The sequence below is a fragment of the Hypanus sabinus genome, chromosome 10 (genome assembly GCF_030144855.1).
Source record: "Hypanus sabinus isolate sHypSab1 chromosome 10, sHypSab1.hap1, whole genome shotgun sequence".
Classification (NCBI taxonomy): Eukaryota; Metazoa; Chordata; class Chondrichthyes; order Myliobatiformes; family Dasyatidae; genus Hypanus; species Hypanus sabinus.
Genome location: NC_082715.1, coordinates 74,899,484 through 74,927,233, shown reverse-complemented (window position 1 = coordinate 74,927,233; position 27,750 = coordinate 74,899,484). Strand labels below are relative to the sequence as shown.

At 45.9% G+C, this 27,750-nt stretch overlaps 1 protein-coding gene across 1 annotated transcript in view; it reads left to right on the top strand.

The window, feature by feature from the left end:
* Nucleotides 1-15,549, top strand: part of bmp5 (bone morphogenetic protein 5) — a 201,085-nt gene extending 185,536 nt beyond the window's left edge. Inside the window, exon 8 of the mRNA XM_059982091.1 lies at nt 14,277-15,549. Within this exon, the coding sequence (XP_059838074.1) occupies nt 14,277-14,528 (252 nt within the window). The 3' untranslated portion in view covers nt 14,529-15,549. The remainder of the gene's footprint in view (nt 1-14,276) is intronic.
* The last annotated feature ends 12,201 nt before the right edge of the window (nt 15,550-27,750 follow it).

The window sequence follows — 27,750 nt, the reverse complement described above, 5'->3', positions numbered from 1 at the left end:
CGGTACAGGCACAACCCGCCTCTCACCCCGGTACAGACATAACCCCTCTCTCACCCCAGTACAGATACAACCCCTCTCTCACCCCAGTATAGTCACAACCCCTCTCTCACCCCAGTACAGACACAACCCCTCTCTCACCCCAGTACAGACACAACCCCTCTCTCCCCCCAGTGTAGGCACAACCCCTCTCTCACCCCAGTATAGACACAACCCCTCTCTCACCCCGGTACAGGCACAACCCGCCTCTCACCCCGGTACAGACATAACCCCTCTCTCACCCCAGTACAGACATAACTCCTCTCTCACCCCAGTACAGACACAACCCCTCTCTCACCCCAGTACAGACACAACCCCTCTCTCACCCCGGTACAGATACAACCCCTCTCTCACCCCAGTACAGACACAACCCCTCTCTCACCCCGGTACAGGCACAACTCCTCTCTCACCCCAGTACAGACACAACCCCTCTCTCTCCCCAGTACAGTCACAACCCATCTCTCACCCCAGTACGGGCACAACCCCTCTCTCACCCCAGTACAGACACAACCCCTCTCTCACCCCAGTATAGACACAACCCGCCTCTCACCCCAGTACCGACACAACCCCTCTCTCACCCCAGTATAGACACAACCCCTCTCTCTCCCCAGTACAGTCACAACCCATCTCTCACCCCAGTACGGGCACAACCCCTCTCTCTCCCCAGTATAGACACAACCCCTCTCTCACCCCAGTACAGACACAACCCCTCTCTCACCCCGGTACAGACACAACCCCTCTCTCACCCCGGTACAGACACAACCTTTCTCTCACCCCAGTACAGACACAACCCCTCTCTCACCCCAGTACAGACACAACCCACCTCTCACCCCAGTATAGACACAACCCCTCTCTCACCCCGGTACAGGCACAACCCCTCTCTCACCCCAGTACGGGCACAACCCCTCTCTCTCCCCAGTATAGACACAACCCCTCTCTCACCCCAGTACAGACACAACCCCTCTCTCACCCCAGTACAGACACAACCCCTCTCTCACCCCAGTATAGACACAACCCCTCTCTCTCCCCAGTATAGACACAACCCCTCTCTCACCCCAGTACAGACACAACCCCTCTCTCACCCCGGTACAGACACAACCCCTCTCTCACCCCAGTATAGACACAACCCGCCTCTCACCCCAGTACCGACACAACCCCTCTCTCACCCCAGTACAGACACAACCCCTCTCTCACCCCAGTACAGACACAACCCCTCTCTCACCCCGGTACAGGCACAACCCGCCTCTCACCCCAGTACAGACACAACCCCTCTCTCACCCCAGTACAGACACAACCCCTCTCTCACCCCAGTACAGACACAACCCCTCTCTCACCCCGGTACAGGCACAACCCCTCTCTCACCCCAGTATAGACACAACCCGCCTCTCACCCCAGTACCGACACAACCCCTCTCTCACCCCAGTATAGACACAACCCCACTCTCACCCCAGTATAGACACAACCCCTCTCTCACCCCAGTACAGACACAACCCCTCTCTCACCCCAGTACAGACACAACCCCTCTCTCACCCCGGTACAGGCACAACCTTCCTCTCACCCCAGTACAGACACAACCCCTCTCTCACCCCGGTACAGACACAACCCCTCTCTCACCCCAGTATAGACACAACCCCTCTCTCACCTCGGTACAGGCACAACCCCTCTCTCACCCCAGTACAGACATAACCCCTCTCTCACCCCAGTATAGACACAACCCCTCTCTCACCCCAGTACAGACACAACCCCTCTCTCACCCCAGTACAGACACAACCCCTCTCTCCCCCTAGTGTAGGCACAACCCCTCTCTCACCCCAGTACAGACACAACCCCTCTCTCACCACGGTACAGACAGAACCCCTCTCTCACCCCGGTACAGGCACAACCCGCCTCTCACCCCGGTACAGACATAACCCCTCTCTCACTCCAGTACAGACACAACCCCTCTCTCACCCCAGTATAGTCACAACCCCTCTCTCACCCCAGTACAGACACAACCCCTCTTTCACCCCAGTACAGACACAACCCCTCTCTCCCCCCAGTGTAGGCACAACCCCTCTCTCACCCCAGTATAGACAGAACCCCTCTCTCACCCCGGTACAGGCACAACCCGCCTCTCACCCCGGTACAGACATAACCCCTCTCTCACCCCAGTACAGACATAACTCCTCTCTCACCCCAGTACAGACACAACCGCTCTCTCACCCCAGTACAGACTCAACCCCTCTCTCACCCCGGTACAGACACAACCCCTCTCTCACCCCGGTACAGACACAACCCCTCTCTCACCCCAGTACAGACACAACCCCTCTCTCACCCCAGTACAGACACAACCCGCCTCTCACCCCAGTATAGACACAACCCCTCTCTCACCCCGGTACAGGCACAACTCCTCTCTCACCCCAGTACAGACACAACCCCTCTCTCTCCCCAGTACAGTCACAACCCATCTCTCACCCCAGTACGGGCACAACCCCTCTCTCACCCCGGTACAGACACAACCCCTCTCTCACCCCAGTATAGACACAACCCGCCTCTCACCCCAGTACCGACACAACCCCTCTCTCACCCCAGTATAGACACAACCCCTCTCTCTCCCCAGTACAGTCACAACCCATCTCTAACCCCAGTACGGGCACAACCCCTCTCTCTCCCCAGTATTGACACAACCCCTCTCTCACCCCAGTACAGACACAACCCCTCTCTCACCCCGGTACAGACACAACCCCTCTCTCACACCGGTACAGACACAACCCCTCTCTCACCCCAGTACAGACACAACCCGCCTCTCACCCCAGTATAGACACAACCCCTCTCTCACGTCGGTACAGGCACAACCCCTCTCTCACCCCAGTACGGGCACAACCCCTCTCTCTCCCCAGTATAGATACAACCCCTCTCTCACCCCAGTACAGACACAACCCCTCTCTCACCCCAGTACAGACACAACCCCTCTCTCACCCCAGTATAGACACAACCCCTCTCTCTCCCCAGTATAGACACAACCCCTCTCTCACCCCAGTACAGACACAACCCCTCTCACCCCAGTACAGACACAACCCCTCTCTCACCCCGGTACAGGCACAACCCGCCTCTCACCCCAGTACAGACACAACCCCTCTCTCACCCCAGTACAGACACAACCCCTCTCTCACCCCAGTACAGACACAACCCCTCTCTCACCCCGGTACAGGCACAACCCCTCTCTCACCCCAGTATAGACACAACCCGCCTCTCACCCCAGTACCGACACAACCCCTCTCTCACCCCAGTATAGACACAACCCCTCTCTCACCCCAGTACAGACACAACCCCTCTCTCACCCCAGTACAGACACAACCCCTCTCTCACCCCGGTACAGGCACAACCCGCCTCTCACCCCAGTACAGACACAACCCCTCTCTCACCCCAGTACAGACACAACCCCTCTCTCACCCCAGTACAGACAGAACCCCTCTCTCACCCCGGTACAGGCACAACCCGCCTCTCACCCCAGTACAGACACAACCCCTCTCTCACCCCTGTACAGACACAACCCCTCTCTCACCCCAGTATAGACACAACCCCTCTCTCACCCCAGTACAGACACAACCCCTCTCTCACCCCGGTACAGGCACAACCCCTCTCTCACCCCAGTACAGACACAACCCCTCTCTCACCCCAGTACAGACACAACCCCTCTCTCACCCCAGTATAGACACAACCCATCTCTCACCCCGGTACAGACACAACCCCTCTCTCACCCCGGTACAGACACAACCCCTCTCTCACCCCAGTATAGACACAACCCCTCTCTCACGCCAGTACAGGCACAACCCCTCTCTCACCCCAGTATAGACACAACCCACCTCTCACCCCAGTACAGGCACAACCCCTCTCTCACCCCGGTACAGACACAACCCTCATCTCACCCCAGTATAGACACAACTCCTCTCTCACCCCAGTACAGGCACAACCCCTCTCTCACCCCGGTACAGACACAACCCCTCTCTCACCCCGGTACAGGCACAACCCCTCTCTCACCCCAGTACAGGCATAATCCTTCCCTGACCACAGTACAGATACAACCCCTCTCTCACCCCAATACAGGCACAACTCCTCTCTCACCCTAGTATAGACACAACCCCTCTCTCACCCCGGTACAGGCACAACTCCTCTCTCACCCCAGTATAGACACAACCCCTCTCTCACCCCGGTACAGGCACAACCTGCCTCTGACCCCAGTATAGACACAACCCCTCTCTCACCCCAGTACAGGCACAATCCCTCTCTCACCCCAGTACAGGCACAACCCCTCTCTCACCCCAGTACAGGCATAATCCTTCCCTGACCACAGTACAGAAACAACCCCTCTCTCTCCACAGTACTTACCCAACCTTACCCTCCAGCCTCTCCTTCGACCCCACATCTGCTTTTGAAGTCTGTAGCCTCTCCAGTTTCTCCTAGTTCTAGGCATGAGTCCCGTAGCCAGGGTGCTGACTGGTTTCTCATTCCAAAGTCTCCTTGTTACTTGCATTTACTGTCCTTGCACCTGGTTCATCTGACCACAGACAGTCACATTCAGAGTCCCCTCACTCTGTATAATTGTATTCATTCCCATTTCTTCTTCTATTGGTCAACGTTGCTTAATAACCTTACCAGCCTGACAGTGTAGTGTTTAGTGTAATGCTTTACAGCCCCAGAGATCCCAGTTCATTATCTGTTCTCACTTTCTATGTGACGGCGTGGGTTTCCTCTGGGTGTTTCGGTTCCTTCGCACATACGGGTTTGTAGGTTTATTGATCATATTGCTGTAATGTAGCGGGCTCTTTGGGGAAGAATGGCCTGGAACCACGCTGTATTTCAAAAATAGAAATAATTAGTCTTTCACTCTTTTATGAGAGTCACCTTAATCTCTTTTATCCCTCAGGAATTGAACGTTTTAATTTTGCCTTGCATTTCTTCATCTCAGATTGTCTTTGCACTTGCGTCTGAAGCTCATTTCATTTTGGGGATACTTTGCATGTGGTTACCAGAACTGAACAGAATCATTTCTTTGGCCCCTCTAGCATGCTTTTTTATTGTGAATTAATTGCTCTGTTTTGTAAACATGGTTCAAAATTTTCCATTTGAACTAAGAAGAGGCAAATCCAAAAATGGTAAACCACCAAGGTTTTGAGTATTTGATTTCCAGTAAAAGGGCTGTGTATTGTGGTTGCAGAGATGCCTCACTGCCTCTCCTAGGGACTGAGTCAGATCCTAATCATGGTGTTTGGTTGAAATACCACACAGAAGTGTTTGCTTGGGAAAGAAAGAAAACTGTTTTTTTTTTCCCTCCCTTCCCTCTTCTTCATTTCCCCACTCTGGTTCTTACCTTTTCTCCTCGCCCACCTATTATCTCCTTCCTGGTGACCCTCCTCTTTCCCCTTCTCCCTGGTCAATTTTCCTCTTCTCTCAAATTCTTTCCTCTCCAGTCCTTTACCTTTTCCACCTATCACCTCCCAGCTCCTCACTTCATCCCTCTTGCCCCGGCCACACTTCACCCCACCCCCCTCCATCACCCACATCCGTTGATGTTTGCCAAGGCTTTTGATGACATGCCAAACCTCCACAGACTCCTGAGGAAGGAGAAGCTCTGTCATGCTTTCTTCTAAATAGTATTTATTTGATGGGTCCAGGACAGGTCCTCTGAGAGAGTGGCACTCAGGAATTTAAAGATACTGATCCTCTCCACCTCTGATTCTCCGATGATTACTGCTCATGGAATTCTGGATTTCCTCTTCTGAAGTCTACAGTCAGTTCCTTGGTCTTACTGACGTTGAGTGAGAGGTATTTGTTATTACACCACTTAATCTCCCTCCTGTATGCTGATTCATCACCACCTTTGATACAGCCCACAACAGTGGTGTCATCAGTAAACTTTTATATGGTGTTGTCACACTACAGGTTCCAAAGTGATGTAACTTTAAAGACTGTTTTCAAGATTCAAGTTTATTTATCATGTGTACATTGAAACATACAGTGAAATGTGTTGATTATGTTAACAACCGGCACAACCTAAGTATGTGCTGGGGACAGCCTGCAAGTGTTGCCACACATTCTGGCGCTAACACAGCATGTTGACAATGCTTGGCAGAACAACACAGAACACAACAAGCAACAAAACAACAATGGCAAGACAAGCCCCTGTTCCTTCCACCCAGCAGTGCATATACATGGTCCTCTAGCCCTGAGACAGCCAGCATTCTTTGTCCTCCGGCTTCCAACGGTCCCAGATTTCGATGTGGGCATGCAGACATCTGGCTGCTGACTACCTCAGTGGACTTGCAGAAATTTGCAGGCCCGGGGCTCTGGCTCACTGGCCTGAATTTCCAGATTTCAAATTTGACCTTTGACTCTTGATCCCAGAACATGGCAAACACCGAACAGCAGGCCTCAAACTCTGGATCCGCTGATAATGGGACCCAAGTACCTGGCCTTGAAGTCCAGTCTCAGCGATTCACAAACCCAGGGGCCATTGGATCTTGTTTCTCTTGCCCACATAGAACTCTGGCTCTGGAACCCAATGACAGCGCAGTGACCCTGAGAGAGCACCGACTGGTTTGGAGACGTCCCATGTCCACATCATTGTCTTTCAAAAGCAGAGTGGAAGTTTAAGATTTAAGACTCCAACCTGTCTTCTAATTCCTCTAATTCCCCCCTATCCCAGTCCCTAAAACACCAACCTGACCCTTAACTCCCCTCCTGGTCCCCAAAACTATCCCCATGAACCCTCAAAAAAAGATCAGTATAAAACAACTAAAACTTGAGTCTTCATGTTAATGGGCGATGGTTAGAGGCACTAGAAAGTAAAGCTACTTTGAATGACACTGGAGGAGGTCTTTCACCATATCAGGGCCATCTAACTCCCAGCAGTGCTACTCCCACCAGTCCCAATCCCACATACCTTATTTTCTCTGTGACACCACAACTTAAATGCTTATCCTCACCGTATTTCCTTTTTGCCATTCCCTTACACTAGTGAATTTACAGTGTGCAATTAACTTAATGATCAAGGATACCTGTGGACAGATGTCGGGCTGGCAAGTGCTGTGGATGTAGGCCGGTGAGGACAAGGACTAGTGCCCCGCACTCCAGCCCTCCTTAGGTCAGTGAGTCAAGCCAGGTCAGCGGTCCCAGAGTTAGTGGTCCGTGCGGGAAGGAGACATGAGGGCTGCTAATCCCCGAGGTTATTGAGTCTGGAGTTTAGGGACCCATCATCGGCAGGTCCTGAGGTCAATGCTGAAGATCAAATCTTGAAGGTTGATCTGAAGTCTGGAAGTCGAGGCATGCTGGCAAAAGCCCTGAGTCTGTGAGTCCACTGGGGATGTCCAGGAGACCCTGAGTTCACTGGAGGCTAGAGGCACAGAGGCACCCTGTCCTGGGGTTGGAGGACAGTCTATGAGTGGGAGTGGGAGGGTGGGAGCAAGGGAAAGGGTTTGGCTTGTTGCTGGTGTTCTGTTGTTATTGGTGTTGCTTGTGTTGTTCTGCTGAACATTGTGGGCATGCTTTGTTGGCACTGGACACATGGCAACACTTTTAGGCTGCCCCCAGCATGTCCTAGTGCTCTGCACTACATGCATATCGGATTATATTTTAGTAACTTATCTGTGGTAATATTTTGCTTTTTGTGACATGTGTAATATGTGTTTTGTGGGTGCCTCGTGGTCCAGAGAAATGTTGTTTCGCCTGTATGCCAACTCATCATTGTGATTGACGAGGCCAACTACTGTTGTATATAAGTGAACTTGATGATCCGGTTTGAGCTGGATCTGTCAGTGCCATCACGAGTCAGCGATGTGGACAGCAGCAGGCTGAGCACCCAAACCTGGGGGGCACCTGTGCTCAGTGCGTCTGAGTCCATCGTGATGCTTAGTATTACTCTCTCTTGTGTTCTCATCGGATTGCTAACCCTGGTTTAATGTCCTAAATAAAATGGTGACTGAGGAATGCAGTTTGTTTGGGTTAACTAACACCTAGAATGGTTTAACTAATGCATTATTCATTAGAGTAGTAACAATGTGCAGTTTAGAGTCATAGAGTATGACAGTGTAGAAACAGGTCCTTTGGCCCATTTTGTCCATGCTGACCTTATCTCCTCCCTAGTCCCATCCGTCGCACCTAGACCATAGACACACCCCTTGCCTCTCTCATCTATATACTGTACCTATTCAAATTTCCCTTAAGTGTCACAAAAACAACATCTATTTTGCTACTGCCTCTTTGTACTAAGAACGACAAAAGGTTCAGATTCAGAGTTAGATTCAGATTTATTTATTTATCACATGAACATCAAAACATAAAGTGAAATGCATCTGACGTTTTCCAAGTTTGGGTAAGACTAGAGGTGAAATATTTAAGGGAACATTAGGGGGAACTCCTGCACTCAATCGATGGTGAGAATGTGAAATGAGCAGTCTGCAAAAGTGGCAGATACAGGCTCAATTTCAACAATTTAAAAGGTGTTTGGATAAGCCCATGTTGTGATCCAGGTTATGGAGGGTGCAGGTGGATGGGACTAGGCGGAATAGCAGTTTAGTATGCACTAAATGGGCTGAAGAACCTGCTTCCATGCTGCAGAGCTCTATGACTCCATGCTGAATGTTGCCACACATTCTGGTACCAACAAAACATGACTACAATAATTAAAATACAGAAGCTTTTACAATCAACAGTTGTTTTTGCTTCAAACATTTAAGGAGTAATTTTTTTAAATATTGCATTCTGGTACTGAAACTTCACTCTGAACAAAAGGATCAAGTCAGATAAAGATGCAGCCAAAATAAAAATAAACACAACCAGCCTATATTTGAATCTAGATTATGCATGCATGAAAATACCAGTGCAAAATCCTTCTTTTGTTCTTGATCTCTGATATATTTTTGATAAATTAACAGGGCCTGATGCACTTTGTTTTGTTCTGGTATGGTAACATAGCGGTTAGCACAATCTCCTTACTGAGCCAGTGATGACCGAACAGGGTTTGATTCCCCCACTGTCTGTAAGAAGTTTGTACATTCTCCCTGTGGCCATATTGGTTTCCTCTGTGTGTTCCTGCTTCTTCCCACAGACCAAGGATGAGTTGTTGAGTTGTGAGCATGCTATGTCAGTGCTGGAAGTAGGCTGTCCCCAGCACAACCCTTGCTGATTTGATTTGACGCACACCACGAAATTCGCTGTGTTTTGATGCTTCAATGTACGTGTGAGAAATTAAGCTGATCTCTCTCTCCCTTTATCTCTTTATCCATTTTGGAAGGATGTTTGACCAAATGTACTATCTTAGTTATTGATAAAATGATGGCAGCATATCGACCCCACGGAAACCAATTGAGATCCACTTTGGAACATAAGCCTACAGCTGTTCAGTTGTTTTGGAAATGAACTAACTAATTTCATTGGGAATTGTTTTTCTAATTACTTTGGTTCTCCAAATGCTGGTCAAAGTTCACCAGCCGGAAGTTGGACCAATGTAATGAAGAGCCTGTTCTTAAGTAAGGAGGATTTGTAGGCAACTCTGTCAGTGCTTAGCAAATAGTTTACACATTAACTGAATGGCAATGCATGCAGATGACAACAGATGTTCAAACAGGGCTGATATAATGCAGTTAGTTGTGAATTATAATTGAAAGGGGTAGTAGATGGGGTCATGGTGCCACAAGGGTTGGGAAAAGGGAGTTGAACGTCCCTAAGGAGAGATACAAAATTTTACTGAGGTCACCAAAGCTTCTGAAGCAAAACAATTTTTTTTTAAATTCAGAAAGGAAGAAATTATATTCAGCTAATTCTGATGAAACTGTCCGTGACCTTGGGATGGGGAGGGGCAATTATCTCCACCATTTTGTGTGTGTTGTTCTGGATATCCAGCACCTGTAGAATCGCTTGTGTTTCCAATATCAAAAATCTGTTGGAACTCAGCAGGTCAGGCAGCAGCTTTAGTGTGAAATGGACAATTGATGTTTCAGGCTGAGACCTTTTATTTGAACTGGAATCTTGATTAATCATCTCCAGAACATACATTACTTGATGACATCTACTTGGGCAATTAATCCATCTAACTTACTGAAAATATTCCATTAATTGGAATATCAAAGACTCGAGCAAGTCTTTACAGATGTACCATGGAGAGCATTCTAACTGGTTGCATCACTGTCTGGCATGGAGGGGCCTCAGCACAGGGTTGGAAAAAGCTGCAGAAAGTTGCAAACTCAGCAAGCTCCATCATGGGCATAAGCCAACCCAGAATTGAGGACATATCAAAACCTGACGCCTCAGAAAGGTTGTATCTGTCATTAAGTATCCGAGAAAACCAGGACATGCCCTCTTCTCATTGCTACCATCAAGGAGGAGGTACAGGAGCCTGAAGTTACATATTATTCCCCTCCGCCATCAGATTTCAGAATGGACAATGAATCCATGTACACTACCTCAATTTTGTTTTTTGTTTTTGCTCACTTTTTGCACTGCTTAGTTAATATAATTTTAAAACATATTGCTTATGGTAATTGATATATATTTTAATTATTATGTACTGCAGTGGACTGCTGCCACAAAACAATATAATTGATGACATATGCCAATGATATTAAACCAGGTTCCGATTCTGATTCTAATTAATAGCATCTTGAAATTTGGCATTTTAGTACTCTGAGTCCATTGGCTTTATTTTTTATGATGATCCTGTTTGTTTTTCAGCCTCAATTGCTCTGTCTCCAACATTTTTGTTCCCCTTGTAATCTGGTAGAAATTTCTGTGGTGAACTCTCAGTGGGTAGGCGAATAAAGAGTAACCACATATAGTGACATTGGATACAATGGATTGGGACATGACAAATAATGTTGTTTTAAAAAATGAGACAAAGGGTGGGTGAGGAACAGACCTTGTTTTGTTTTGTTGCTTGTTATATCCTATTTTGTTGTGTTCTGTGTTGTTCTGCTGAACATTGTGGGCATGCTACATTGGCACTGAAACATGTGGGCTGCCCACAGCACATCCTCAGACCATAAGATGTAGAAGAAAAATTAAACCATTTAGCCTAATGAGTCTGCTCTGCCATTCCATCATGGCTGATTTATTATCCCTCTCAACTCCATTCTCCTCCTTTTCCCCCTGACCTTTGAGGCCTTTACAAAACCAGGACCTATCAACCTCCATTTTAAATGTACCCAAAGACTTGGCCTCCACAGCCAGCTGTAGCAATGAATTCCACAGATTCACCATCCTCTAGCTAAAGAAATTCCTCCTCATCTCTGATCTAAAGAGATGTCCTTCTATTCTGAGGCTATACCCTCTGATCTTAGACTCTCCTAATATAGGAAGCATCTTCTCCATGTCCATCTGTCAATGTTTGATAGGTTTCAATAAGATGCCCCTCATTCTTTCAAACTACAGTGAGTACAGGCCCAGAGCCATCAAACACTAGTTGTACGTTAGCTGATCCCATCATCAGTTCCTGGGCCCTCAGAGGCTCCATCTTCCTCTCACCCCAACCCTTCCCTCTCCACTGACACTACCAGCCTCCCTCCCCCCTCTGATCCCATCTCTCATCCGTGCCAGGACTTTACCATTCCCTCCAACCTTCAACTCTCTGAGGCAGAGCGCTCTGTCCTCAGTAAGGGCCTCACCTTTGTCCCCCTTCACCCACAGTTCAGTGAGTTCCGCGTACGCTGAACTCTTCTTCCGCCAGCTCCGTCTCCGAGCTTACTTCTTTGGCAAGGACTCTCCTACCCCCACCGATGACCCCTTCTCCCGTCTTCAACCCTCCTCTTCTTCATGGACACCCCGCTCTGGTCTTCTACCTGCTCTGGATCTCTTTATTGCTAATTGCCGACAGGACATCAACCGTCTCGACTTCACCACACCCTGTTCCAATTCCAACCTCACTCCTTCCGAACGCTCTGCTCTCTGCTCCCTCTGCACCAATCCTAACCCCACTATAAAACCCGCTGATAAGGGGGGAGCTGTTGTTGTCTGGCGTACTGACCTCTACCTGGCCGAGGCACAGCGACAACTCTCTGATACCTCCTCTTATTTACCCCTTGATCATGATCCCACTAAGGAGCACCAGGCCATTGTCTCCTATACCATCACTAACCTTATCAGCTCTGGGGATCTCCCATCCACTGCCACAAACCTCATAGTTCCCACACCCCGCACTTCCCGTTTCTACCTCCTACCCAAGATCCACAAACCTACCTGTCCAGGTAGACCTATTGTCTCAGCTTGCTCCTGCCCCACTGAACTCATTTCTGCATACCTTGACACTGTCTTATCCCCCCTTGTTCAATCTCTTCCCACCTATGTTCATGACACTTCTCATGCTTTGAATTTTTTCAATGATTTTAAGTTCCCTGCCCCCCACCGTCTTATTTTCACCATGGACGTCCAGTCCCTATATACCTCCATCCCCCACCGAGATGGTCTCGAAGCTCTTCGGTTTTTTTTTGGATTCCAGACCTAACCAATTCCCCTCTACCACCACTCTCCTCCGTCTAGCGGAATTAGTTCTTACTCTCAATAATTTCTCTTTTGGCTCCTTCCACTTCCTCCAAACCAAGGGTGTAGCCATGGGCACCTGTATGGGTCCCAGTTATGCCTGCCTTTTTGTTGGCTTTGTTGAACACTCCATGTTCCAAGTCTATATGGGTATCCATCCCCCTCTTGTCCTTTGCTACATCGACGACTGCACTGGCGCTGCCTCCTGCACGCGTGCTGAGCTCGTCAACTTCATCAACTTTGCCTCCAACTTTCACCCTGCCCTCAAATTTACCTGGTCCATTTCCGACACCTCCCTCCCCTTTCTTGATCTTTCTGTCTCCATCTCTGGAGACAGCCTATCTACTGATATCTACTATAAGCCTACAGACTCTCACAGCTACCTGGACTATTCCTCTTCCCACCCTGTCTCTTGCAAAAAGCCTATTCCCTTCTCACAATTCCTCTGTCTCCGCCGCATCTGCTCTCAGGATGAGGCTTTTCTTTCCAGGACGAAGGAGATGTCTTCCTTTTTTAAACAAAGGGGCTTCACTTTGTCCACCATCAACTCTGCTCTCAAACGCATCTCTCCCATTTCCTGCACATCTGCCCTCACCCCATCCACCCGCTACCCCACTCGGGATAGGGTTCCCCTTGTCCTTTACCTACCACCCCACTAGCCTCCAGGTCCAACATATAATTCTCTGTAACTTCCGCCACCTCCAACGGGATCCCACTACCAAACACATTTTTCCCTCCCCCCCTCTCTTTCTGCTTTTCGCAGGGATCGCTCCCTACGCGACTCCCTTGTCCACTCGTCACCCCCATCCCTTCCCACCGATCTCCCTCCTGGCACTTATCCTTGTAAACAGAACAAGTGCTACACCTGCCCTTACACTTCCTCCCTCACCATCATTCAGGGCCCCAGACAGTCCTTCCAGGTGAGGTGACACTTCACCTGTGAGTCGGCTGGTGTGATATACTGCGTCCGGTGCTCCCGGTGTGGCCCTTTATATATTGGTGAGACCTGACGCAGACTGGGAGACCGTTTGGATGAACACCTACGCCCATTCCCATTCTGATATGTCTATCCATGGCCTCCTCTACTGTCAAAATGAATCCAAACTCAGGTTGGAGGAACAACACCTTATATACCGGCTGGGTAGCCTCCAACCTGATGGCATTAACATTGACTTCTCTGACTTCCGTTAATGCCCCTTCTCCCCTTCTTACCCCATCCCTGACATATTTAGTTGTTTGCCTGTTCTCCATCTCCCGCTGGTGCTTCCCCCCCCCTCTTTCTTTCTCCTGAAGCCTCCCGTCCCATGATCCTTTCCCTTCTCCAGCTCTGTATCATTTTCGCCAATCACCTTTCCAGCTCTTAGCTTCATCCCACCCCCTCCGGTCTTCTCCTATCATTTCGCATTTCCCCCTCCCCCCACTACTTTCAAATCTCTTACTATCTTTCCTTTTGGTTAGTCTTGACGAAGGGTCTCGACCCGAAACGTCGACAGTGCTTCTCCCTATAGATGCTGCCTGGCCTGCTGTGCTCTACCAGCATTTTGTGTGTGTTGTTGTTTGAATTTCCAGCATCTGCATGTAAAGGGGTTTTTTTTCTTTGTTACTGTTGGGAAAGGGTTTCCTTTTGTTAACTAGCAGGAATGCTAATTTACTGATAACGAGAATGGTATTCCTTTGTAAACCAAATGGGGATTAATGTTCTTTCTTCTGAGTCTGTAAGCTTTTGTTGACAGGCTTTTGGGCAGATCGGCGCGAGGGGGTCGAGAGAGAGGATGCAATGCTCTAAGCTGGGCGAGGATCGGACCCCAAAGGGGGGTCCGAGGCCGGGAGATTCTCCGAGGAGGGGGGATGAAGCTAAATGTGTTTGGTTGACCACTCGGAGGGTCCTGAGCTGTTTGGAGAGTCGAGGAGTTCGGAGGGTCCTGAGCTGCGAGTCGAGGAGTTCGGAGGGGATCGAATGGTGGCCAGAAGACTTCAGAAATTGAGCTCCAACGGCTGTGCACGAAGTGGTTTGGACTTTGATAAGTTTGGCGCCTTTTCTTTAATTTTCTCTTCATATATACTGTATCGTTATTAATCACTTAGTTATAGTAACCTTTATAAATTGTACTCATTTAATCGCATATGGTGTACTGTCTGTTTTTGGGTGAGGCGGGGACATCACACAGCATCCACACCAGCTGATTACCCAGTTTGGCGGGGCCGAAGGCTGCTCCCCCTAGACAAGAACGAGCTGAGCGAGCCTGAGGCGACCCAGGGAATTACATGCAGATTTCCTCGTGTTGACTATTTGTACGTTAACTCTTTCATTCTTGGAATAATTCCCATGAACCTCCTCTGGACCCTCTTCAATGCCAGCATATCCTTTTTGACATTAGGGGCCCAAAATTGCTCACAGTGCTCCTAGTGCTGAATTGAGGCGGTGGCACCTGGGTCCAAGAGTGAGAAATGAGCCATTGATTGGCCAACTTAAGCACTGAGCCAGATTGAAAAGATTAGAAGATACCTGAATCCAGGCATGACAGTGTGGAACAATCTAATGACTGGTTATCGTTGGAGCAGACATGGGGTCGAATCGGCCTGGGTCCAAGTGCGAGGAACGAGCTGATGATTTAATCACTGGGTTAACTTGAAAAGGTTGTGTTGTCAGGGCCTGAGGTGAGGGACGGGCTAGTGTTCAGCTCACTGTTCTGTGAGGTTTACTCGTATCTGTACTGAACTGAGGCTGTGGCCTGCAACTAACAGCTCCTGCACCAGCTGCAACGACAAACTGACTTTGTGGCTCTGGACTCACTTTCGTGAACTTCATTTCTGATTGTTATTTGTTTACTTTTTATTGTTTACACAATTTCTTTTTTTTCCACACATTAGGTGCTTGGCAGTTTTTTTTTAATTGGTTTTAATTGAGTTTCTTTGTTTTGTGTGTCTGCTAGAAGAAAACAAATCTCAAGATTGTTTATAGTATACATACTTTGATATAAATGTATTTTAAACTTTGAAGTGCAGTCTGGCCAATGTCTTACTAAGTTTGTGTAAATGCAAATGGTGCATTTCATTCTATGTATCAATGCATATGTGATAAATAAAAGAATCTGAATCTGAATGATGCACGTCTCAGTGCTTTGCCTCAACCAATGAGATAGGAATGTGGAGAAGGAAGCAGGAAGGATGGAAATGGAGGGGGAATGAGAATCTGTTCGGATGTTGAAAGATTTTGTGCAGATGAAGTCTTCTGAAGACAATTTTAAATATTTTATGTACATTGGTTTCTTGAACTTCTGGTAATGCCCACCCCACCTCTCAACCACCATTCCCATTCCCTTTTCCCTCTCTTATCTTATCCTTGCCTCCCTCTGGTGCTCCTCCCCTTTTCCTTTATGTCCTCTCCTTTTAGATTCCAGGCCTGTAGCTCTTCCACCAATCAACTTCCCAGTTCTTTACTTCATCCCTCCTCCCTCCCAGTTTCACCTGTCACCTTGTGTTTCTCGCTTCCCATGCCCCCCCACCTCTTAACTCTGAATCCTCATCTTTTTTTTCTCCAGTCTTGTTGAAGAGTCTCAGCCCAAAAGTTTAACTGTACTCTTTTGCATAGATGTTGCCTGGCCTGTCGAGTTCCTCCAGCATTTTACATGTGTTGCTTGGATTTCCAGCATCTGCCGATTTTCTCTTGATTATAAATATTTTATCTTCATGGGAGGATTTTACATCATTAAGGGTGACACGGTAGCATGGGAATGGTATAATGCTTTACAGCACAAGCGACCTGGGTTCAATTCCCACCACTGTCTGTGAGGAGCTTGTACATTCTTCCCATCAGAGTGTGGGTTTCCTCCAGGTGCTTTGGTTTCCTCTGACATTCCTAAGATTTAGGGGTTAGGATTGGTAGATTAAGTGATCACATAGGTGTAACTGGGTGGCACAAACTCATAGGGCTTCCAGGGCCTATTATCATGCTGTATCTCCAAGTAACTACCATGCAAGAACTGGAGCTATTTTCCTTCCTGCATTCCCTAGCTTAAGTGACATGATATAAGCAATTACCTTTGGTACTCAGATTACTAAGCTTTGATGGTGAGCTTAATGTAGACTTAATGAGCAAATTCTGCAAACTCTGACAAATTGTTGGGAGGTAGAAATGAGATGACACGTATATCAGGCAGATTGAGCGGAATCAGAACACACTGTCTTAGCTCTTCACCAGTCAACCTGAGGCCAATGCAAGTGAAAAGCAGTACACAGTAAGAACAGCCATTACGGTTAGCACAATCACTCTGCAGCACCAGCTATAACATGACGGTTCGATTCCTGTTGCTTTGTGCATTCTTCCTGTGACCGCATGGGTTTTCTCCAGGTGCTCTGGTTTCCTTCAACATTCCAAAAACGTATGGTTAGGGTTGTTACACTTTGGGCATGCTATGTTGGTGCCAGAAGCTTGGCAATTCCTGCAGGATATTCCTAGCAACATCCGCAATCCTCAATCTGTCAACCCCGGCTCCAAACCTTTCCTCTTCATATACCAGTCCAAGAGTTACTGAGTTACAGTCCAGGTCTCTTTTAACTATTGTTATTCTACCTGCCTCAAACAGAGTCTCTGACTGGATCCACATACGCATTACTCTCTGTGTGTAGAAGTTAACTTTAGGAAACCTAATGGCATGAACATCGATTTCTCCAGCTTCCAGTAATTTCCCCTTCCCTCTTCTTCACTTCCCCACCCTGGCTCCTCTCTTACCTCTTCTCCTCACCTTCCTATCACCCCCCCCCCCCCCTTGGTGTCCCTCCTCCTTTCCTTTCTCCCATGTTCCACTTTCCTCTCCTATCAGATTCCTTCTTCTCTAGACCATTACCTTTTCCATCTATCACCTCCCAGTTTCTTCATTTCCCCCCTCACCTGACTTCACCTATCACCACCTAGCTTGCACTGTGTCTCCTCCTCCCATCGTCTCATACTGGCTTCTTCCCCAATCCTTTCCAGTGCTGATGCAGGATATCAGGCCCAAACCACAACTGTTTATTCATTCCCATAGATGCTGCCTGCCCTCCTGAGCTACCTTTAGGTCTGTTTTAAATCTCTGTCTGCCTTCTCATCTTATTTTTGTGCCCTCTAATTTTTGAATCCCTTTCTCAAGGAAAAATGAATCCATCCATAAATCTTTTAATTCAGGATCAATCTTCCTGGAAATTTGTTAATAGTCAAAGTCAAAGTAAATTTATTATCAAAGTACTTTGAATTGATTTTACTTTATTACTTACATCCTTCATATACATGAAGAGAAAAATCTTTACACTACATCTCTGTTCAAATGTATAATGTGCAATTATAGTAATTAATAATAAATATTATGTCTAACAGGATTGTCAATGTCACATAGAATACAGTTGTGTCAGCATGAATTAGTCAGTCTGATGGCCTGGTGGAAGAAGCTGTCCTGGAGCCTGTTGGTCCTGGCTTTTATGCTGCGGTACCGTTTCCTGCATGGGAGCAGCTGGAACAGTTTGTGGTTGGGGTGACTCAGGTCCCCAATGATCCTTCGGGCCCTTTTTACACACCTGTCTTTGTAAATGTCCTGAACCATGGTACATTCACATCTACAGATGCGCTGGGCTGTCCGCACCTCTCTCTGCAGACTCCTGCGATTGAGGGAAGTACCGTTCCCACGGCAGGCAGTGATGCAGCCAGTCAGGATGCTCTCACTTGTGCCCCTGTAGAAAGTTCTTAGAATTTGGGGGGCCATATCAAACTTCTTCAATCGTCTGATGTGAAAGAGGCACTGTTCTGCCTTTTTCTCCACACAGCCAATATGTACAGACCACGTGAGGTCCTCAGTGATGTTTATGCTGAGGAACTTCAAGCTCTTCACCCTTTCAGCCCCAGATCCATTGATGTCTATAGGGGTTAGCCTGTCTCTGTTCCTCCTGTAGTCCACAACTAGCACTTTTGTTTTTGCGATGTTGAGGGAGAAGTTTTTTTCTTGACACCATGTCGGGGTGATAACTTCATCTCTATCGGCTGTCTCAGTATTATTTGAGATTAAGCTAATCAGTGTAGTGTTGTCAGCAAATTTAATTAGCAGATTGGAGTTGTGGGTGGTGACACAATCATGGGTATTCAGAGAGTAAAAGGGGGGGGGGCTTAGTACACTGCCTTGAGGGGTACCTGTGTTGAGAGGCAGAGGGACAGAGGTGAAGTCAGCCACACAAGGCAGGGTGAAGGCCGAGGTCGCTGAGCTTCTTGTTGAGCCTGGAGGGATTCATGGTGTTGAATGTCAAACTGTGGTCCAAGAAATGCATTTTTTCAGGCATTTACAGGAAAATAAAGAAATACAATAGAATTTATGTAAATGAAGATAAACTGTGCCAATAAAAAATAAATAATACTGAGAGTGTGGTTTGTAGAGTCCTTGAAAGTGAATCTGATTGTGGAATCAACTCAGTGTTGAGGTGAGTGAAGGTATCCACACTGGTTCAGTAGCCTGGCGATCAATAACTGTTCCTGAACCTGGTGGCATGGGACCTAAGGCTCCTGTGCCTTCTGCCTAATAGTAGTAGCAAGAAGAAAGCCTGGATGGTGGTGGTGGTGGGGGTTTCTTTGATGATGGATGCTGATTTCTTGTGGCAGTACTCCTTGTAAGTATACTCAATGGTGGGGAGGACTTTGCCTGTGATGATCTGGGCTGTATTCACCGCTTTCTGTAAATTAGTTCAATTTTGCACACTGGTGTTTCCATTTCAGATCATGGTGCCATGAGTCAACATTGCACATCTATAGAAGTTTGTCAAAGTTTTAGATGACATGCTGAATCTGTGAAAGCCTCTAAGAAAGTAAAGGAATTGCTGTGCCTTCTTTGTGGAAGTTTTATACACTAACAATGCAGATTCATGAAACTTGGCTTTCAATCCCAATAAATTGTTTCAGCAGTGTGGCAGTAATGAGTTTATTAGGCTGGAAATAAAGCAGTGGATCAAACTTCATTTGAAAAATACTTCATGTATGTAATAAATCCACTTTTAATGGAATCAGGAAGGAACAATTTAATTAGCACCAATATACTTTAAAACCTTCCAATGCTTAAGGTTTTAACTTGCAGCAAGTTCATTGCTGAAGCTTTTTTTAGCATCTGTATTTGAATTGAAAAAATAATTGTGCTGAAGAACAAAATGTCATGTTCTTATTACAACATGGTGTCCTGCCAACTTTTAAGTCCCAGAAGGAGCGGCAGAGAATAATGCTATGAAGCAACTGCTTCTCTGAGAAGGATTTCATTACATAAATTGGAACAATGGAAATCTTTGTATATGAATGTAATTACTCTTGTATGCTATATTCTCACCACATGTGACTTGAGTTCCCAACATATACTTTCTATATGCTTTCCCTATTTATTTTTCTGGGAAATTTCAGCTGTATCTTTTATTCTCTTACCTCAGACATCCTCCCTGTACTCTCCTCCAATCACCTTAAAATTATACCCTCTCGTAGTAGCCATTTCCACCCTGGGGAGAAAAAAGCTCTCTGGCTATTCACTTGACATATGCCTCTTACACCTCTATCTAACTCACCTCTCATCCTCCTTCACTCCAAAGAGAAAAAACCCTATCTTGCTCAATTCATCCTCAAAAAACATGCTCTTTAATTCAGTCAGCATCCGAAAAATCTCCTCTGCACCCTCTCTTAAGCTTCCACATCCTTCATATAATGAGGCGACCAAAACTGAACACAATACTCCAGGTGTGGTCTAATCAGGGTTTGATAGAGCTGCAATGTTACCTTGCAGCTTTAGAACTCCTCCCCCCCACCCCGATTAATGAAGGCCAACACACCATATGCATTCTTAACCACCCTATTAACTTGGGCGGCAACTTTGTGAGATCTATAGACTTGGACCCAAAGACTCTTCTGTCCCTCCACATGGCTAAGAATACTGCCATTAACTTTGTAGGAAAGGAGACAGAGTCTGTGTAAAAAATAATCAGTGGCCACTTTATTAGGCACACCTGTATACCTGCTGATTAATTCAAATATTTAATCAGCCAGTTGTGGCAGGAACTGAATGCATATAAGCATGCAGACATAGTCAAGAGGTTCAGTTGTTGTTCAGACCAAACAGCAGAATGAGGAAGAAGTGTGATCTAAGTGACTTTGACTGTCAAATGCTTGTTGGTGCCAGACGGGGTTCTCCTGAGAAACTGCTGATCTCCTGGGACTTTCACGTACATCAGTCTCTAGAGTTTACAGAGAGTGGTGTGAGAAACAAAAATCATCCAGTGGGTAGCAGTTCTGTGAGTAAAGAAGCCTTGTTAATGAAGAAGGCTGGAGAATGTCTTAACTGGTTCAAGCTGATAGGTAGGTTACAGTAACTCAAATAACCATGGGTTACAATGTTGTGCAGAAGAGCATCTTTGAACGCACATGTTGCACCTTGAACTAGATGGGCTATAGCAGCAGAAGACCACAAACATACACTCAGTGGCAACTTCACTACATGCAGGAGGTACTGAATGAAGTGGCCACTTTATCTATAGTTTTGTAAGTACTAACTGCGCAATTCTCATTAAATGTATAAGTTTTTGAAACAATTGTCACCATTATGGCTAATATTTTGCTCACAACAATTGCAGCATCATCAGTTAAGTTATCGGGTAACAATTATCCTTTTGTCTACTTTTCCCTCTTTCTGCCAAGGAATGTCAATAATATCCTGAGGTTAAGACGCACCCTTTTTCCAAGACTGTTCTTATCTTTACTTTCACACAATAGTAAACTTGTATATCCACTAACTCTGTATAAAAACACAAATTAACCTGCATCCTGTAATAATGATGCTATTATAATGTAATTTGCCTAAAGCCAAGAGATTGCTGACAAAACAATAACGTCACTGGCTTATGCACAAGCAGTCTATTGTCAAATTAGAGCGAATCACTTTGAATGTGCTATTTATTTTGAAGCACACCTTGATGTAGTTCCATTTTTTAAATTAGTTTCATACACAGAACATAATTAAAAATTTCAAGCAGCCACTTGGTATGTCTGCTTAGGTCTTTAAAGAAAATGCTGCCAGGACTTGAGGGCCTGAGTTGTATGAAAAGGTTGAACAGGTTAGGACTTCATTTATTTCTGTGTTGGAGAATGACAGGAGATTTGATAGAGGTATAATAATGATGAGGAGTATAGGTAGGGTAAATGCAAGCAGGCATTGTCCACTGAGGTTGGGTGAAACTAGAACTAGAGGTCATGGGTTAAGGGTAAAAGGTGAAATATTTAAGGGGATCGTGAAAGGGAGCTTCTTTGCTCAAAAGTGTAGAATGAACTGCCAGTGGAAATGGTGGATACGGTTTCAATTTCAACATGTAAGAGAAGCTTGGATAGGTATATGGATGGGAGGGGTGTAAGGGGCCATGGTCTGGGTGCAGGTCAATGGGACTAGAAGAGTAATAGTTCAGCACAGACGCTTCCGTGCTATAGTATTCTATGACTCTATGACTCCAAAAGCTGAATGCATATTGTAGAGCAGGAAAGTTTCTCAGCAAGCTAAATTTACTTGAGTGAATAGAGTCAGTTTAAAGCTTTCCTTGTTCTGCCATCTTTCACCTCTCGTTTCTCTCATCACCTGTGATTTACAGATAACAGGTCAAGTTACCCTCCTTTGCTGCCGACTACTTATGTCTTTAGATCTTTCCAAATAATAAAAATGGCTTTTTGGGTCTTTTATCAGATTGCATTGAGATTTCTGATACCATCACAGACAGTAGAAATGCTTTCTATAGAGGATGCTGATCCTCCATTTAACATGTGCATCTTCTCTGGCCCCACTGCCTTCCTGTTGAAAGCTGTTGCTATGAAATACAGAGGTCAGCGTCACTCACACACACACACAAATCAGATAATTTGGGAGAGCCTGTGCCTTCTTTTAGAAAAGGAATGAGTGGTGAATAGATCTCTTTTTGTCCACTACCCTCTCATTCTTTCAGTGAAAGAAAGACAAATCGCTTGAGATGTTTTGAATGTTAATTGATTTCAGTGATATTTCAGTGTCAGTTTGGGATATAGAATTATTTTCTTGTTGTTTAACTTTCTTATGTTTGCTTCTATATTTATATAATCACCTATGTATATTAATTGGCCACTTTTTTAGATATATCTATACAGTTACTCATTAATGCAAATATCTAATCAGCTAATCATGTGGCAGCAACTCTGGACATAAAAACATTCAGACAAAGCCAAGAGATTCAGTTGTTGTTCAGACCAAACATCAGAATGGAGAAGAAATGTGATCAAAGCGACATTGACTCTGGAATGATTGTTGGTGCCAGATCAGGTGGTTTGAATAGTTCAGAATCTGTTCTGCTGTGATTCTCAAGCACAACAATCTCTAGAGTTTACAGAGAATGGTGTGAGAAACACAAAACATCCAGTGAGTGGCAGCTGGGTGGTAAAAATGCTCCATTAATGAGAATGATCAGAGGAGAGTGGCCAGACTGGTTAAGGCTGTAAGGAAGGTGACAGTAACTCTCTTAGCTGACAGTGGTTTACAAAAGAATATTTCTTTTTCAGATGATTGCTTCCTCCCTTCCTCCCTTGACACATTTCACTGTTTATTTTGAGTAACATGTGATAAATAAATCTAAACATTGAATCTTGAATCTGGGCTCTTGAAATACAAGCATCTAATGTAATTCCAGAGACAATAAGGAGCTCCACCAATTAATGGCTTCTAGCCAGTCTCATAGCTATCAATTAAAGTTTCTGGCCGAGAATCTTCATCAGGATTGGAAAGGAGGGGACTGAAGCCACAATCAATCAGCAGAACCGAACCAAACCATTCTGACTTTGCCCCTTTCCTTTCCAGTCCTGATGTAGAGTCTCAGCCCAAAACATCAATTGTTTGTTCCCTCCATAGATGCTGACTGACTTGCTGAGTTTTATTTAGAGAAAAGAGCATGATTACAGACCCTTTTGGCCCAATGAGTCTGCACCGTCCAATTACATCCATGTGACAAATTAGCCTGCAAACCCAATCCGGGGCACTCAGAGGAAACCCACGCAGTCACACGGGGAATGCACAAGATCCTTATAGATAGAGAATTGTACTTGGGTCACTGGTACATTAATAGCATTACATTACATTTTGTGTATGTTGCTCAGGATTTCCAGCGAATGCAGAATCTCTTGTGTCCATTAACATTACTGCTGCTGTACTGTCTGCTTGTGTGAACTGTCTCGAGGAAATTTCAAAATAGCACATCAGGCATAACAGCTCCAGAAACACTCCTTTAAAGGTGGGAGATAAATGCCACAAAAGAGGTGTCACAGGTGGACAGGATGGAGAAGAACAACAACAAAGAACACAACGAGCAAGAAAAGAACAACAGCGAAACAGGTCCTCCTCCTCCCTCCATTCACCCACACACAGAGGCAGTCCTCCAACTCCAGGACAGTCCCTCAGTCTCCAGTCTCTAGGCTTCAACCACTGGGCTTTGACTTCTGGACTTCCAATCGACTTAAACTGTGATCTTCCTGAAATAGTCAATGATAGGACTTTGACCTCCAGGCTTGAAGTCTGGATGTGCTGACTGACTTGCCCTTGTGCCTCTTCAGTTTTGCTTGCCCTTTGAGGAGAGGCACCATTAAGCTGGAAAGAGAGCAAGGAAAATTTTCTGGAACTTTGCCAATACTCGAGGACCTGAATTATAGGGAAAGTTTGGGCAGGCTAGGACTTTACTCCTTGGAGCATAGGAGACTAAGGGCTGAAGTTATAGAGGTGTACAAAATTATGGGGGATAAAGACAAGAATAATTCACGGTCTTTTTCCCAGGGAAAGAGAATCAGACACCAGAGGGCATGGGTTTAAGGTGAGAGGGCAGAGAATTAAAAGGGACCCAAGTGGCATCTTCTCTGCACCGACAATGATAAGATTCTGCAATTCTGGGGCCTGGGCCAAAGGCTAAAGGTCAGAGGCCAGGATATGGCCTGTCTGAGGTTGGAAGCTTGAATGTGTATATGAGTGGTTAGGTGGGAGGGTTGGAAAGGAACTTGTTTTGGTTCATTGTTGTTGCCGTTGTATGTTGGTTGTGTGTTGCTTTGCTGAGCATTGTGGGTAGGTTATGTTGGCGGTGGAATGTGTGGTGACTCTTGGAGGCTGCCCCCAACACATTCTTAGGTTGTGTTGGTTCTTAATGCAAATGACCCATTTCACTGTACACTTTGATGTGCATGTGATAAATAAATTTGATCCAATCTAATAAGGAATAAGCTGCCAGAGGAAGCAGTTGAGGCAGGTAAAGTAACATCCAAAAGACAGTTGGGCAGGTACATGGATAGAAAAGGTTTAGAAGGACTAGTTTGAATGGGGCATCTTGGCTGGCGAGCAGTGGTTGAGTCGACTCAATGCTCAGTTGTTCACTATTGCTCAATGATTCTATGATGAACAGTAAATGTTGATATGATTCAAAATTAAGGCTAAACCAATCACAAAGCTAATGCTTTTTCCCAGGATTGAAATCCCTCTCACCCCAGTTCTTCTCCTCACCTGCCCATCTCTTCCCTCTTGTGCCCCTCCTCCTTCCCTTTCTTCTGTGGTCCACTGTCCTCTCCTATTAGAGTCCTTCTTCAGACCTTTACCTCTTCCACCTATCACCACCCGGCTTCTTACCTTACCCTCCTTCCCCCACTCACCAATCTTCCCCCTCACTGGTCTCACCTATCACTTGCCAGCTTGTGCTCTTTTCCTTCCCGTTCTGGCTTCTGCCCCCTTCCTTTTTCAGCCTGATAAAGCGTCTTGGTCCAAAATGTCAGCTGCTCATTCTCCTCCATTGATTCTGTTTGACCTGCTGAATTCCTCCAGCATTTGTGTACGTATTGATCATAATTTTAAGAACATTGGAGGAATATTTGGGGCGGCTATCAGAAGTAGTTTTTTTAACATAGACTGGTGGGTGTGTGGAATGCACTGCCTGGCATGGCAGAGACAAATACATTAGGGTCATTAAGAGACTCTTAGATGGGCACATGAATGAAAGAAAAAGGAGGGCTGTGTGGGAGGGAAGGGTTAGATTGATCATGGAGTAGGTTAAAAGGTCGGCACAACATCCTGGGCTGAAGGGCCTGTATTGTGCCATACTGTTTTATTTTTTCTGTTGAAACCACACCAAACTGGAACTTGAGCAGTGTAGGTCAGATCTCTCCTGGTGTTCATACACCAGTTATTTTGATTTGAATCCAGCTTGCATATCAGGTTCTTAGCTACTGATAATGTTATTAGAAACATATAGAACTGACTGTGTTATAATGTGGGTTTACATTAGGTATTTATTTCCCAAGGTAATCAAGCTTTGGAAGAGTTATTTTTGGCAAGGCGGATGTGGAAGGGGTTCAGCTCTGCTTCTGGAAACGGGTTTGGAATCTAATGCTTATCACCAACGTGAATCATGCTGTCAAGTTCAGGTGCTCGATCATTTGACTACAACTCTTCGAAGATAAGTCATCCGTGCAAGCTGGATTTGTTTTCAAGGTTTCAATATCAGATGTTTTCCTGATCTGGTGCAGTGAAGCCTAGCATCCTGCTATACCCACTACACTGGCTCTGAGAAGGCCTTTCGGAATCTTTAAACGCCTTAATTTCAAACGGAGGCTCTGTTCCTTTGATTCCCTGGACCACAGTATCCTGTTGAAGTAACGTAATGTTTTTGGTTTGAGAAGTGAACCAGTAAATTGGGTTTCAGCGATATTTACCATAATGGGCATAAAATGTGTTTCTTATTGCTACATTTCACAGGGAGTCCTTTGTGCTCACTTTCCCTGAGACCGAGATTTATGACCACAAGAGATTCTGCAGATGCTGGAAATCTAGAGCAACACATACAAAATGCTGGAGGGACTCAGCAGCAGGTCAGGTAGCATCTATGGAAATGAATAAGCAGTTGATGTTTTGGGCCGAGACCCTTCATCAGGACTGGAAAGGAAGGGAGAAAAAGCCCAAATAAGTAAGTGGGAGGAGGGGAATGAGAACAAGCTAGAAGGCGATAGGTGAAGCCGGTTGAGTGCAGGAGGGCTGATGAGGTAGCTGGGAGGTGATAGTTGGGAAAGGTAAGAGCTGGAGAAGAAAGAATCTGATAGGAAAGGAGAGTGGACCATGGAAGAAAGGGAAAGAGGAGGGGCACCAGGAGGAGGTAATAGGCAGTTGAGGAGGAGAGATGGGAGGGGGACAGTATGGGGAAATGAAGATTTATGACTATTGCTACTTTTGAATGTATATCTTCAGAGATACAGAGATGTCTAGGACAAGAGGGCACGGCTTCAGGATTGAAGGATGCCCATTTAGAACAGAGGTGCAGAGAAATTACTTTAGTCAGAGGGTGGTAAATCTGTGGAATTTGTTGCCATGAGCAGCTGTGGAGACCAAGTCATTGGGAGTACTTAAGGCAGAGATATATAGGTTCTCGATTGGCCAGGGCATCAAAGGGTATGGGGTGAAAGCAGGGAAGTGGGGATGACTGGAAGAATTGAATCAGCTCATGACTGAATGATGGAGCAGACTTGATGGGCTAAATGGCCTACTTCTGCTCCTATATCTATTGTCTTATGTGCCACTTTCTGTTTAATTTCTACAAACTCTGAAATGTTTTCAGCTTCTATTTCAAAGAGGGACTCCTCAGCGAACCCGGCTGCGCTCTCTGCAGTCACTATTGGATATTACAACTCCAGTACATCTCTTCTTTTGTGTTTCTTTGTATCTGCTGTGAATGCCCACAAGAAAATGAATATCAGGGCAGTATATGGTAACATATGCGTAGTTTGATAATAAGTTTACTTTGAATTTTGAACTGTTACTACTTTCCCTTGCACTACCTCAGTTTTAATGAAGGGATCTGTATGGACTGCATGCAAGAGGCGTTTTTCATTGTACCTCAACACTTGTGAGGATAATAAAACAATTTACAGTGCCTGTGTATCAGTTCACCAGTATAATCCAATGAATCAAACTGAAAACCCTTTGATATGGCAAATTATAGAAGAAATGTTTGATGCAATCTGGATATAAAATATAACATCTATAACAGAATGTATATAAACTCTTGTAGAGATATACAGTAAAGCATAGAAATAGGCCTTTCGGGAGATCCAATGCTGACCATCACCCCGACATTTACGCTAATCCTGCATTTCCCATTCTCACATTCTCAATAACTTCTGCACCCTCAACC